The sequence below is a fragment of the Mangifera indica genome, chromosome 4 (genome assembly GCF_011075055.1).
Source record: "Mangifera indica cultivar Alphonso chromosome 4, CATAS_Mindica_2.1, whole genome shotgun sequence".
Classification (NCBI taxonomy): Eukaryota; Viridiplantae; Streptophyta; class Magnoliopsida; order Sapindales; family Anacardiaceae; genus Mangifera; species Mangifera indica.
The window spans coordinates 1,489,644-1,504,771 of record NC_058140.1 but is presented as its reverse complement, the minus strand read 5'-3'; the positions used below and the strand labels follow the sequence as shown (position 1 = coordinate 1,504,771).

The following is a 15,128-nucleotide window of genomic DNA, read 5'->3' as shown; positions in this document are numbered from 1 at the left end:
AAGTTTGACTTACTTAATGTGATGAATTTCATTTCGAAGCAATGGTCCGACTTGGATGGGGTTCCTAATTATCCAAAAAAAAGCCATTTATGTGGGGGTGAAAGAACCATTTTGTAAACCGTGTCAAACTAGGTGTTCTTCAGTTCTAGAAACCCCAAGGTGGACTTTGAAAATATTCTTCTGCTTTGAAAAAACTCTCTTCTACTGTTACATTATTTATTAGCAGAGAAAAATAATCAAATCTGCTTTCGTAAGTAATTAATAAACTAATACAGTAATTAATAATAATTACCAAGGAAAAGTAAGAGAGATGATGATGGAAAGAGAGAGATAAAATGTATAAAGAAAGAGAAGTTGAGGTTTTAATTTTCAATTCAAATGAAAATATTATTAGTATCAAGGAAGAACAGCAGGTGAAGAACAAGCAATATTAATAATATTAAAATTAAAAATATTAATAATTATAAGATGGCGGTCTTGTTCGAGATGCGAGCTGATTCCGGTGCAAAGGGAACCTTCTCCGTACTCCTTCTTTTTCTTCTCTTAATCCTCATTTTGCCTTGCATTTAATTCATCTACCACTCTTTATTAACTTTTTTCTTTTCTGGGTTTTCAACCTTTTTGTTAGTGGGTGACTTGGTCTGATTCAATTCTAGGAACTTATTTAAGTTCGAAGTGGTTAGTTTTACGTTTTCTTGATCTGGGATTGGTGGGCTACTCTAAATCTGAAGTGGGCTGATTCTGGGTTTGCTCTTGATTTTGGTTTGGTGGAGAGTTTGATAAGTGGAGGGGGAAATTGTTGGGTTTGGTGGACTCTATTGTGATTGTGTTATGATTGAATCTGTATTTGGATGCATTATTGATGAATCTGGGATTGGTTAAGTGTTTAACGTTTGGATTTGGGAGGATTAATTAGAGTTAATTGTTTTTTGTTTGTTGTTGTTGATTGAAAAATATTTCGTATTTTGTTCTTGATGGTGATGTTGATGTATGATTTTAGTGTAAATACTTTGAGATTTGTGAATCTTCTCTTAGTTCATAGAATGATGTGTTGATTTCTTCCTCCTTTGATAAATTTTGGGAATCCTGGGAGGAATTTGATTTCATTTTACACCCATTTTTAGTTTAAGGAAAAAAAAAAAAGAAGTCAAAATCAATTGTAACACACCCAAATCAGCCACTATTTTTGTTGTGGATTTGTTATATCAAATTTGAGTCAGACAAAAGCTGTAGATTTTTTGTTTTCTTACTGAAAGGAAAGTGAAATACTCAATTTAGAAGAAGCAGCAGTGGCAGAAGGAGAAGCTGAGTTTACACGAAAATTTGTTGGGTTTTTGTTGTTCTATGGGAATAGCTGATAGTTCAATATTAGATCTGATACAGAAGGTTAGGTCTTGGATTTCTTGGGGAGGTAGTGATCTATCAAGTTTGTCTGGGGAATTTAAGATGCCTGATAATCTTCACAAAATGTGTTCCGAGTGTGATGCGAAGTTGAATGAATCTTGCAATGGATACCATTGCCAAAGTTGCGGTCGTTGGTTGTGTGGGAGGTGTAATCAGGGTACTGAATCGAGGGAGAGTATCAAGGCTTGCAAGTTTTGTAATGGAATAAGTGTGAGTTATGGATGTGGGAGGAAGAACAGTGAGAAGGTGCACCCTTCTGTCTCTCCTCGAGAAAGCCCTGAGCCACCTTCACCAAGTTTGAGTTCTGAGAAAAATGATTGCTCTGTGAATAGTGAATCTGTTCAGAGTGATCGTCTTGCTCACTATCTTGAATTCCGGGATTGTGGGTACTCTCTTCATGCAATGACCAGCCGGAGCCAAAGTATGACTTCATTTAGTGCTCAGCCTTCTCCAGTATCTGTTCGGTGCTCGCCCAGCAGGTAATCTCTAGCAGATGGCTGTAACAGTTAATTGGCATGGTGAACCAATTAGTTTAATGCATGGGTATTCAAGAAATCTGTTTTTTTATGGTTGAACATTAATTATTTCTGCTTTTTTGATAGCACTTGTGTTTTAAAGTTTCTATATGTTAATATAGGAGTGATGAAGAAGAGGCAGAAGAATCTAGGAAGCACTTTTTCAGCCCATCTAGCGAGTATTATCTCGATATTTCAGATATAGATACAAGTAGTATTAGTGCTAGGCACGAGTTTTACAATTTGAAGTCATTGGGATCAAGTCCCTCTGACAGCCCCTCTAGGAATAATTTTACTCATTGTAGAGGCAGTAAAAGTGTACAGCAGGCACAAGAGGGAAGCCCATTGTCTCAGAACAATAGTTCCTTCAATCGAGAAAGTATGGCTGTTTTGAAAAGGCCTGATAGAGGGACTGAGGATCCAGAAAATACTGATGATTACTCTGATGACCTCTCTATTTTTCGAGACCAAGATAGTAGATCACAGAAGCCATTAGAATTTGAAAGTAGTGGTCTTATCTGGAATCCCCCACCACCTGATGATGAAAATGATGAGGCTGAGAGCAATTTCTTCTCCTATGATGATGATGATGATGATGATATTGGGGAATCAAGTGCGATGTTCTCATCCAGTACTAGTCTTTCTAGTATGTTTCCAGCCAAGGAGAAGCAAAATGAGGGTAATAAAGAACCTCTTAGAGCTGTGGTACAAGGGCATTTTAGGGCTCTTGTTTCAGAGCTATTACGAGCTGAGAATATCAAAGTGGGGAAAGAGGACTGGCTGGGTATAGTCACGATGATAGCATGGCAAGCTGCAAATTTTGTGAAACCAGATACCAGTAGAGGAGGCAGTATGGATCCTGTTGATTATGTGAAGATTAAATGCATTGCATCTGGAAACCCAAGTGAGAGGTAATCATGCTTAGTATTTTTGCAATATTACAGCTCTTGGTTTTGCAGACCCCTTTGCTTGTATGGATTAATGTCACTTTCCATTGACTGTAATTTTTTTTTATGTACGCAGCACCCTTATTAAGGGGGTAGTTTGTACAAAAAATATAAAGCACAAGCGCATGACATCACAGTACAAAAATCCTAGATTACTTATTTTAGGAGGAGCACTTGAATATCAGAGAGCAGCAAATCAGTTGGCTTCTTTTAATACATTATTGCAACAGGTTCTTTCTGGCTTATATTCTATCATTCATATAGATGAAAGTGTATCCAAATGTAGTTCTGAACAATTATGGATCATTTTTTTTATTAGGGGAATGATCACCTCAAGATGGTAATTTCAAAGATAGAGGCTCTTCGCCCCAATGTTTTGCTGGTGGAAAAAAGTGTGTCATCTTATGCCCAAGAACTTCTGACAAAGGACATTTCATTAGTGCTTAATGTGAAAAGGCCATTACTGGAGCGGATAGCTCAGTGCACTGGTGCTCATATCTGTCCGTCGATTGATAATGCTTCAACAACACAACTTGGACATTGTGAACTCTTCCGGCTAGAAAAAGTTTCTGAAGAACATGAGCCCACCAATCAGTTTAAAAAAAAGTCTAAAACGTTGATGTATTTTGAAGGGTGTCCAAGGCGTTTAGGTTGCACGGTAGTGTTTCTGCCCAAACCTATCATTGCTGTTGTTTGGTTTTGAATCTTTGAAGTTATGTGGTTCATTATTAGAATCTCTCTGTGACAAGTGTCTATTTTCTTTGATGCTTTGGGATATAGCTTGATTTACTGGACTTCTTGTTGTACTCTCTATCAATAGTACTTGTGTAGTATGCGTTCATTTTCTTCTTTTTATAACCCTTGTTAAGGAAACCGTGATCCAAACCTCTGTATTTATTGGTTTTGAATCTTTGAAGTTTTGAGATTCAATATTAGAATCTCTCTGCGAAAAGTGTCTATTTTCTTTAATGCTTTGGGATATAGCTTGTTCTACTGGACTTCTTGTTATACTCTCTACAATAGTACTTGTGTACTATGTATTCTTTTTTCCCTTTTTATAACCCTTATTAAGGAAATGACGGTCCAAACCTCTATATTTATTATTTATTTGATTTTTCTCTTCATGTGTGTAAGATTTAATTGTTTGATGTAGAAAGATTTCAGTTTACGGTTTTCTATGATCACATTGTTGCGATTCACTTTGTAGGTCCTGCTGAGGGGTGCTTCTCAGGAAGAACTAAAGAAAGTCAAACATGTTGTTCAGTATGCAGTATTTGCAGCCTATCACTTATCCCTTGAGACTTCTTTCCTTGCTGACGAGGGTGCTACTCTGCCTAAAACCAGACTAAACCACTCACGTACTATACCAGAGAGGATAATAGCTGATAATTCCATTTCTTTAATCCCTAATTGTCAGGCAGTAGCTGATTTCTGTACCCAGGATGATGGATCTGTGAATCTCAATCTGGCACGTGGAGGATTGAAATCATTGTCTGAGCATTTTGATCCCAAGTATATTTGTTCTTCTGTTTCCATGGATCATAGGTTTGATGATGCAACCTCACGCAATGATGATTTAGAACCTGATGTTGGCCTAAATTTACAATCCCTTAATCAATGCAATGATTTGAAGGAGTCCAGCGTCTGTTCTGTTGATGCTAGTAATCTTACACAACCAGAATTGCAAGATATCATGGGTCGAGAGGAGAGGCAGCATGGGGAGATTCCTGAATTGACAAAATTTAATAGGGTTAATGAAGATGAACCATCCGGTGAATACTTCTCAGCTGCTGACACTCACCAGAGTATATTGGTGTCATTTTCAAGCCACTGTGTGCGGAAACGAACTGTGTGTGAACGCTCCCGGCTCCTGCGCATAAAGTTCTATGGCTCATTTGATAAGCCACTTGGGCGGTACCTTCGTGATGACCTGTTCGATGAGGTAGTTTATTAAAGAGTTCTTTCTTTTATCTTCTGATATATTATTCCAAATCTAATGAATTAACAAGATTCTTTTGTTGCTAGACGGCTTGTTGTCAATCTTGTAATGAGTCAGCAGAAGCCCATGTTCTATGTTATACCCACCAGCAGGGAAATCTAATGATCAATGTTAAACATCTCTCATCAGTAAAGCTACCTGGGGAACGGGATGGCAAGATATGGATGTGGCATCGATGCTTGAGGTGTGCTCAAACAGATGGAGTCCCTCCAGCAACTCGTCGAGTGGTCATGTCAGATGCTGCATGGGGGCTTTCTTTTGGAAAGTTTTTGGAACTTAGCTTTTCAAATCATGCTACTGCTAATCGTGTTGCAAGCTGTGGTCATTCATTGCAAAGAGACTGCCTCCGTTACTATGGGTAAGCCTCTCTAAGTTCAAATACTTTATTTCTTTCAATTATTGATTTCCTTGTTGGTGATCACTGAAATGCGTTATTTGACAGGTTTGGGAGCATGATTGCATTCTTCCGTTATTCCCCTATTGACATTCTCTCTGTCCATTTACCCCCCTTGGTTCTTGAATTCAATGGCCATGGTCAACAGGAGTGGATCAGAAAAGAGGCAGAAGAGGTGATTTTATGAATTTTCGCTTGCTTGCTTGCACTGAACTGAGGCTAAAAGTATAACTAAGTTCTAGAGAACTATCAGTAAATTTTGCATGTTCTCAGTGTTAGGCTGTATTAGTATTTTAATCTTGTCCTTTTCAACAGCTTTTGGTTAAGATGGAAACTGTATACGCTGAGATATCTTATGTGCTTGAAGGCATGGAACAGAAAAGTAGTTCTGTTGGATGTGAAACTTCCAATACAACAGATTTAAAGAACCACATTCTGGCACTGAAGGATCAGATTAAGAAGGAAAGGAATGATTACCTGGTAAGCTTTTTCTGAAGTCTTAATGTCAGTTCTGCTATTAGAATGTCATAACTATTGCAAATTTCAGCTCCTTAGAATCTTGGCAAATGCATGCAGAGAATCAATTTTTCATAGATGCTTTTTATTATTGAAATGATGTCTTTATTGTTTTTAATTGCTCTCTATGTGAATAGGATTTCTTACGACCTGTTGTTACGGAGACTTCAGAATCAAGTCAAGCATCTGTAGACATTCTTGAACTGAACCGTTTGAGACGTGCCCTCCTCCTTGGTTCACATGCTTGGGATCAACAACTTTGTTCATTGAGCTCTCTTCTTAAGAAAGTTTCTATTGTCAAGGCTACTCCTGGGGGGCCATCTTATGCCAATCTGAAAGAGTTAAGAAGTGATTCAGTGTGCAAGGATGGTAAAATTGAGTATGGGAATGAGGAAAATGTGTCTGGTTCTTCTTTAGAAGTACAGGAATCTCCTGCAAATGATTCACAGCCAGAACAGAACAATGAGCCTAGTTTACCAACCTTTGAACCTTTTGGTTCTGACATTTCTTTAATAGGCTCATCTCTTCCTAACAGAGAGGAAGATGTCCATTTGGATAGTGAAATTGCATCCACTCTGTCTGAGAGAATAGATTCTGCATGGACGGGGACTGATCAAGTGGTCCAGCCTCTACAAGCATCTCAGAGAGATGGTCTCCAAGCTGGTTTTGTTGGGCAGATAAGAAAAGTCGATAATCACCCTTTTAAAAGGCTAACAACTCCGGGGAGATTTCATTCTTTTGATTCTGCTCGGAGAATGCGGGAAAGAATGTTGAAAGGGTTGCCCTCTTCTTCATTGCATTTGTCGACACTTAGATCTTTCCACGCTTCAGGAGAATATAGGTGTATGGTCAGAGATCCAGTATCTAATATAATGAGCACTTACTTTCAAATGTTGCCACTGGAGGCACAGAAGCTAAATTTGGTTCTCAGTTCAACACCCTCATTTATTTCCTCTGCTTCTCGTGTGGCTGAAGGGGCTCGGTTGCTGCTTTCCCATGGGGGCAATAATGATTTAGTTATTGCTGTCTATGATAATGATCCTACCAGCATAATATCATATGCTCTTAGTTCCAAGGAGTATGAGGACTGTGTTGCAGATAAGTTCAGTGAGCATGGAGTGTGGAGTGCCAATGAGACCAATAGAGAAGGCTCTGGGGATTCTACCTTTTCAGCCTGGCAGTCATTTGGCTCTGCAGATTTGGATTATATCCACTATGGAAGTTACGGATCTGAAGATACTTCTGCTTCTTCAATGAGTAACTTGTTTGCTGATCCCAAGAAGTCGCCACACCTAACCATTTCTTTTGAGGATGAGTCTTCAATTGCTGCTGGTAAAGTGAAGTTCTCTGTTACTTGTTACTTTGCAAAGCAGTTTGACTCTCTTAGAAAGAAATGTTGTCCTAGTGAAGTGGATTTCGTGTGTTCCTTGAGCCGCAGCCAGAGATGGTGTGCACAAGGTGGAAAAAGCAATGTATTTTTTGCCAAGTCATTGGATGAGAGATTCATAATAAAACAAGTTAAAAAGACCGAGTTGGATTCCTTTGTGGAATTTGCACCAGAATACTTCAAATATATGACAGAATCTCTTACTTCAAGGAGCCCAACTTGTCTTGCTAAAATTCTTGGCATTTATCAGGTTAGTTTCAAACCTTGCTATTTGATGTGCATGTAGATGCATGATCATTGTGGGTGCTGTGGTGAAAGATAAAAGAATTTGTATGGATTATGATTCTAATGTGGATGGTTTGATTGCAGGTCTCTGTTAAACATCTGAAAGGTGGCAAGGAAATAAAAATGGATTTGATGGTAATGGAGAATCTCTTTTTCAGGAGAAGCATCTCAAAGGTCTATGACCTTAAGGGTTCTGCGAGATCTCGATACAATCAAGATACAACAGGTGCAAACAAGGTACTTCTAGATATGAATCTCTTAGAAATTCTGCGAACAGAACCAATATTTCTCGGAAGCAAGGCAAAGAGAAGCTTAGAAAGAGCCATTTGGAATGATACATCATTTTTGGCAGTAAGTTTTTCATTTTGCATCATCTGTATATATCCACGAACACTAGTTCCGCATGTTTCTCTTGACACTCAGTTTTGGTCTAGATTTCAGTCAGACTTATACACCTGAAAATCTTTTTTATATGAATGCTTGCATCTATCTTACTATCCATAATCTTGTGCTTCTGCAGTCTGTTCATGTAATGGACTACTCGTTGCTGGTTGGGGTGGACGAAGAGCACAAGGAGCTGGTTTTAGGGATCATTGATTTCATGAGACAGTATACATGGGACAAGCATTTGGAGACATGGGTTAAAGCTAGCGGGATTCTGGGCGGTCCAATGAATGCTTCCCCGACAATCATCTCTCCCAAACAGTACAAGAAAAGATTCAGGAAAGCAATGACAAGCTATTTTCTCACAGTACCTGATCAATGGTCTTCATGAAACTGCTGCAACATTGCATTCTTTCTTGCACAAAAGCCATTTGTTCATTAATTACACTATAATTATAGATAAAATGGAGTGGAGTCAACTCCCTGCTTTACCAATTGCCCCCCTTGTTTCCAATTTTTTTTGCTTATGTGTAGAAGTGGCCTTAAAGAGAAGGCTTGTACATTTGAGGGAAAAATAGAAATTCCTTGTGAAGAGAGCTCTTTGTACATGTTTTTATTTATGTGCAAAAAGGTTCATTCACAAAACTCCAGTTTGTAATGTAAATCCCTTTGGTTTTAACACCTTTGAGGCCAGGAATTGTGCTCATAACTTGTATCCAGTAAAGCAACATTTGGAGCCTTTTAACTTAAAATTCAATATTTTCTATATTTATTATTTATCAAACCAATAAAATTACGCGCGGTGATTCATCTTTGTCTTCGGGTGTCGATGGAGAGAGAACTGGAAAGGTTTAGAATGGGAAGATGAAGTTGTCAGAGATAGAGATGGTCATCAGAGAAGGAAGAAAATAAATTCTAACATATTTTTTTGGGGGGTTGGGGGGAAGAGAGTTATTTTTCAAAATTAGAAAATATAATGTTAGAGAAAAATTGTTAGTTTTAAAATTTAGGTGGAAAAAAAGAAAATTTTAGTTTTTTTTTTAATATTACTAGTTGAATTATATTTTTACTCTTATAACTAACAACAAATTTTAACAAAAGTTTGATGACAGATGGGTATTTGGATTTTTGAAAGTTTACACATATCACTTTGACAATGAACTATATCTTGGGCGGGAATAAGTGGTTTGGCCAATTAAAAACAATAAAACTATGAACACTTATAAGAAATACTAACAATATCTCTTATCGTGAGATTGAGTGATTTTAAATTAATAATAAAATAACTTTTAATCATATAACGATATATTATCATTGGTACCTAAACGATATTTATTAATACTCAATTACATGATAATATGTTAATTTATTTGTATCTATTAATACTCAACTGTTTATATATAAAGTATTATTCGAAGAGAAACTACCGTACATAGGATCGATGATATAATATCATAACAAAATCTTGAGCTAGTTAGCTAGGTTACATCTTCAAGTCTCAGCTCTTACAAAACTTCCTCAAAATCACATTATAAAGTAAGCTAGCTATCTTAATATAGAGCTTCATTTAATGTTGTTCTATGTACATTAATTATGAAAATAAGAAGACTCAAATCCTTAGTATATTATTTTTCAAAGACCGGCCGATCCATCGTTGATGAGGAAATTCTGCAGGCTGAAATTGAGATTGAAGACAACCTAGAAACTTAATTTTTATTATAATTTTGGCTTGTCAAGAGGCAACTGCTACTTGGCTTCCTCCTTCATTGACTGGCATGAAGCTCACACGTTTCTGCATTCAAAATGAGAAAAATATATATAAACATATAAATAATGATAATAAATTTAATGCAATAATCTTATACAAGGATTTTAACATAATATCTTACACACATTCAAGATATTATCAATTCTTGATAAAAAGTTCAGAGTGGTTTTATTTTAAGTTTTACAATCCAAAATATGGTTTTACATCTCATATACAATTTAATCAGTTTTATCTTAATATCTTTAAACTACATAAGATGTCTATACATACACAATATTTTTTTCGTATTTACCAATATACGATTTGCTTAAGAGTGTTACATTCACAACTCAATGCTCTCGTTAATGTTTGTAATAAATTGTATGTCTAAAAAGAATAATATCTTGATAATTGATCAGATTATTAAACGTAAAGTCTTTGTGTTTATATCTTTATAGTTATATAATAATTAATTATATGTTGGCTTATGAAGATTATGAAGTCATGCTTACCATATTACACAACTTTAATTGCCAATAAACGTGAATGCACATCTAAATCAATTAAAAAAAATACGGAATTCATCGGTCAATGAAAGAGAGATGAAGAAACATGTAAGATAATTATCTTTACTAATTAAGTTAAATTTAAAATTTATGTGCTTCTTTTCGGTTCATGAAAATTTTCTTTTATTTAACATGCATGTGAAACACAATGAAGAAGTCTTATCCTGACAAATGGTAGTTGAGATTATAATATATATATTTTTTAGGAGGAATCCATTTGGTCAACTCTAATAACTAATTTGCGTATTTAAATTCATTTAAAAGAAGTAAAATCTAGATTCTTTGACTTTACGTTTGAGATTTCACATTTTAACTAGTGATAGTACTGGTAATAGACATTAAGATTTTGTCAATAAAGTTGATAAACATGGCATATTGTCACAAATTTGACTTATTAATGTGAATTACCTAGGATTCGGTGTTAATTTGCTCCTAATTAGTCAATAGAGTCAGTAAACGAGATATATTATTCCTTATTACAAACCAATAAAACCTCTTTTCATTCTCTGACCTATAGTTATCATAAAATTATAAACAAGTTGAGTTATTTGTAACTCAAGTTCAGTTCTCGAACTGAGCTCAAGCTCACTTAGTTTAGTATGAGTATAATATTAATAAACTCTTAAAACTTTAAAATTGTGTATTTATATTGCTAAAATTTTATTTATTCACTTCAAATATTAGATAATTAATAAATATATAAGTTTTAGTGTTTAACAATAATTTTGTGAATCAAGCTTGAGTTCAAATTTAGTATATACCCAAGTGAGCTGAGTTTGATTGAATTATTGAATTAGTGTATGAAGAAGATCGACCAAAACCTCCATTAGAGAGAAAAAAAAAACCTATTAAAATATTATTTACTTTAAACATACAATATATCATAGTTATATTTTGACAATATAAAAAGTTACCGCGAAATTTACCTAAATGTGTTACCTATAATAGAAGAAACTAATGTCAAAATTGGTCCTAATCAATTTATTACTTCAATGAGTTTTAGGTCGACCTACTTAGCAAAAAATGTTTACTCAATTCATTCTCTCTTTGATTCCTAACTCAAAAAACCCTCCCACAACCACCCAAATGTCAACCCAGCCAAACCAAATATAGTCTTTTAGTTGCATTCGAACATCCTGATTTTTTGAACTTATATTGAAGAAAAATTTTAATAAATTTGTATTTATGATGTGAGATAGTGTCGTTGGAAATTAGGTTATAGTCAAATCGTGTCGAATCGAGTATTGTTAGACGTAAATTCAATATGATTATATTTTTACAAAACTTGAATTTAATCTTAAACTTGGCGACTCAAGAGTTATAGGTTCGAACTCAAACTCTAGATAAGAATAAACAACTCAAACTTGGCCAATCAAATCTTATAATGTATATATTTATCTGTAGGTTGTTATGTTCAAAATCTAAAAAGAGTAAAATTTTAGGAGTCTTAAGTGTAAAAATTAAAAACTTGAGTGTTTTTTTTTTTAATATTCAATTAGAACAAAACCGTGAGTTTAATGAACTAAACAGTAACGAAATCGAGTTCGGTTTTGAGAATCAAACTCGATTTGCAAGCGGCTCAATTCGTTTGCTAAAATAGGTTTTGGTAGAGTTAGAGATTTGCAAGCACATGGTATGGCATAAAATAAGGATCTTGTCACAGAAAATACTAACCTCACGTGCCTTGAATCCTTCTTGAACTCCCCCATGTCCATGGCCATTCTTCCAAAGCATTTGTTTCTGCAACACCCCACCACCGTTGTCACTCTTCTTCGCTGCAATTTCACCGGAATCATCACCTCCATCATTACTCGCCACGCAAAGCTCCAGAATTTTCTGCGCCACCTCGGCCTCGTTGCTGCACTCTTTCATCATCTTCTCCACTTGAGCTTTCGGAAGTTTCATCATCACCCTCTTTCCATTATTACTCTCCTCGCCCAAACCACACTACAACAAAAAATTGGTATTGGCGAGAAAAAATTTGATTATTTTAACAATCAATTATTTATACTTTAATTAAAGGAAAAATACTCTTTAAAAGTCTATTTTCTGTTGTAAAAAATTATGTTGTCATCATTCGTTATAGTTTCCCATTCAAAGTATAAACAACAAGAATAAAATCATTTTTTTCCTTATTAAAGTCTTTTTTTAGTGCTGCTTACCTTCTTCATTATGGTGAGATCCGACGCGGATCTCCTCGCCAACATCAAGCTCTCGAGCCTGTCTTTAGCGCTCATTTGAATCCCCGACCGGACCCTCCTTGGAACTATCTCCGCCGGAACATTCGGAAGCTCCACCAGGAAATAAAGCCGTTTGGGCTCCAAATTCTGCTGCGGCTGCAACGGCTTTGCCCGAGTCCCGAAATGCTTCACGGCTTCCGATTCTAACACCACGTATCCTGGATATTTCTTCAACACCTCTTCCGCTTTCACCGGAGTTTTTAACTTGAATGTTTCGCCGCTTATTTTCATCACCTTTGTTGTCTTCTTTCCTCCCAAACTGTTCCCCATTTTTGTTGAAGCACTTTCGTCCCCAAAGTGCTTTTAAAATAAGGTAGAGGTGACAAATTACAAAGCAATGGTAACTGTAAAGTGAAGAGATAAGAGTTGTTTATTTATAAAAGAAATTTTTATGGTGGTTGATGAAGATCGTGCGGAGAGACTAGCGAGCCAGTGGTCAATAAAGAAGGCAAATATAGTTTGAAATGGGCAAAATGTTTGAAAAACCTGAAAAGTACGTAAGATGTCGCTTTCGAAGTAGAATTTTTAACTCCATTAAATGGATTATTGTAAACTACTGAGACGAATGATTCAACTGCCATGTTCACATTCAAGAAGGGCGCTTTTTCTGTCAATTCGAAGCCCCGTGATGTGTGGGGATGGGATTTAGATTATTCTGTTTTCGTTATCTTAGAGAGAGCTGCCATCAACTAAATTTCACTGTTCATGATGAACTTGGAAAAAAAATCGGACCATTAAAGAAAGTGACTACTTCGACCATGTTTACATATAGTTCTCCAATTAATCTAATCTATTCTTTTAGAGATAAAGAATGAATCTAGGGTACACGTCTATTTAGGCCAGATCCAGATTTAAGAAAGGTTAGTTCGAGTTTGGTTTGAATTCAACTAATTTAAAATTAAGTTTGGTTCTTTTGGATGGCGTTGAAGGTCATCGAAAATTAAAAAAAAAAAATCATTAAAAAATAAGAAAATCATTAGAAATTATCTTTTCTTTAAAGTGTTTTTTAGGTTGTTTTATGATGAAGTTCAAATTTGATTTAATTCATTAGAGTGATGTCTCTCTTACTATTCATCTAATATTCTATTATGGAAACAAATGTTATTCAAGTACTTGTATATCCATGGGAAGGAAACGAATTTGTTTTAAAAAATTTGTTTATTTATTATATAATTTCATTACTGATTTTCATCCCGTCACATTAAAAGTTTTTTTATTTTAGATCTTGAACTCGGTATATTTCATTTTTAATAAAAAAATTTATTAACACAAACTTATATCAAGAACTCTAATCTTAATTTCCAAAGAATTAAAATAATTCTTATATTACTTTAAGAAACATGATTAAGATACAATTAACTAAGCAAAAATGGGTTAATCCTTAATCATTTTCTAATCAATTAATTAATTATTAACCCATTTGTGATTTGTTTCAATTTTAACAACCATATTTCACATCAATGTAATAAAGATGATTACATTACATAATCAACTTTTAATTATTATTTAATCATATAATTAACGGTAATCACGGGGGAAACTCGGGATCCTCGTTGTGATTCCTTTGAAAAATCAAGCATGTGAAATTTGACTTAATCATGACATAATTATATAAATTTCGCTCAAATTCGTCAAAATGAAAGCTACTTTGAAAACACACCTAACCCTTTTACAGTCTTTTAAAATTACTTCAATAAACAAAATTGTCTGCTCTGCTATTCAATTATTTTGTTGAATTTCAAATTCCAAGTACCAAATTTTCCAAGTTCACTAGCCTCGTGATATGATATATATATATATAAAATCTGGATTTATTACATTCTACCCCCCTGAGGTTTGGCAGAATGATTTTCTCCAATTAATTATTTAGAATCTGTTTTTTACCCCTTGTACTTCAATAGGGGTGCAAATGGACTTACCCAAACAGTAATATTGGCTCGAGCTTGATCAATTACAAGGAAGAGTTCTAGCTTGCCGAACTACTAATATATTAGCTCAAGCTTGAGTTCTAAACAAGAATGAATAACTCTAGTTTAACTCAAAAAAAAATTATTTAAACTTCATAATTTTTACATTTATTAATTATATTTTAAACCAAAAGCAAGATTTTAGAATGTGTAAATAAGAGATTTGAAATTATTAGAATTTTATTGATATTCTACGTGAGTCAAGCAACGAGCTCATGAGCGGCTCAGCATGTTTGCTCCTTTACTTGTACTATTATTACATTTAATTGATTGAACCAAATTTGGGGTGTCAAATCGTTTTTCCAAATTAGACGGGATATATGGTTCGTTCACCGAACCTCAAGGGTAACAATGTGATTGTCCCTATCTATCTTCAAATCTTCCATCCTCGTCAAATATATATATATATATATATATATATATATATATATATATATATATATATATATATATATATATATATATATATATATCTTGAAGAATTCTCAAACTTTAGTCTAAATTAATCAAATTTTGTAACTTTAAAGTGTTGAATAATTTCTTCAAAAATGAATTCATTAAGAGGCACATGAGCAGTAACTTTTAAAATTAAAAAAAAAAAACCAAATAATTCATTCCAAGTAAGAAATTTTGATTTTTTCTACGAGATTATTCAAGGGTCAAGTATTATAAAGAATAATATCTGAAAATTTTGTCAATGTAAAATCCTGATGTAGAAAACACCATTATTGTGAGAAATTTTATTTGTTTTTAAGATTTACATTAAAGAAATCAATA

At 34.5% G+C, this 15,128-nt stretch overlaps 2 protein-coding genes across 2 annotated transcripts; one reads left to right on the top strand and one right to left on the bottom strand.

Moving 5' to 3' along the window:
* The first annotated feature begins 366 nt into the window (after positions 1–366).
* Positions 367–8,512, top strand: LOC123213097 (putative 1-phosphatidylinositol-3-phosphate 5-kinase FAB1C). Its single transcript, XM_044632455.1, has 11 exons — positions 367–1,883; positions 2,042–2,830; positions 2,943–3,096; positions 3,186–3,524; positions 4,074–4,808; positions 4,892–5,223; positions 5,308–5,434; positions 5,575–5,739; positions 5,913–7,412; positions 7,532–7,798; positions 7,968–8,512. Exons 1-11 carry the CDS (start codon positions 1,345–1,347, stop codon positions 8,220–8,222), a joined length of 5,202 nt encoding a protein of 1,733 aa, XP_044488390.1. The 5' UTR covers positions 367–1,344; the 3' UTR covers positions 8,223–8,512.
* A 730-nt stretch (positions 8,513–9,242) lies between these two features.
* On the bottom strand, positions 9,243–12,794 carry LOC123213098 (uncharacterized protein At1g66480-like). Its single transcript, XM_044632456.1, has 3 exons — positions 12,307–12,794; positions 11,819–12,091; positions 9,243–9,623 (listed from the first exon to the last, which is right to left on the bottom strand). Exons 1-3 carry the CDS (start codon positions 12,652–12,654, stop codon positions 9,564–9,566), a joined length of 681 nt encoding a protein of 226 aa, XP_044488391.1. The 5' UTR covers positions 12,655–12,794; the 3' UTR covers positions 9,243–9,563.
* Positions 12,795–15,128: the final 2,334 nt, after the last annotated feature.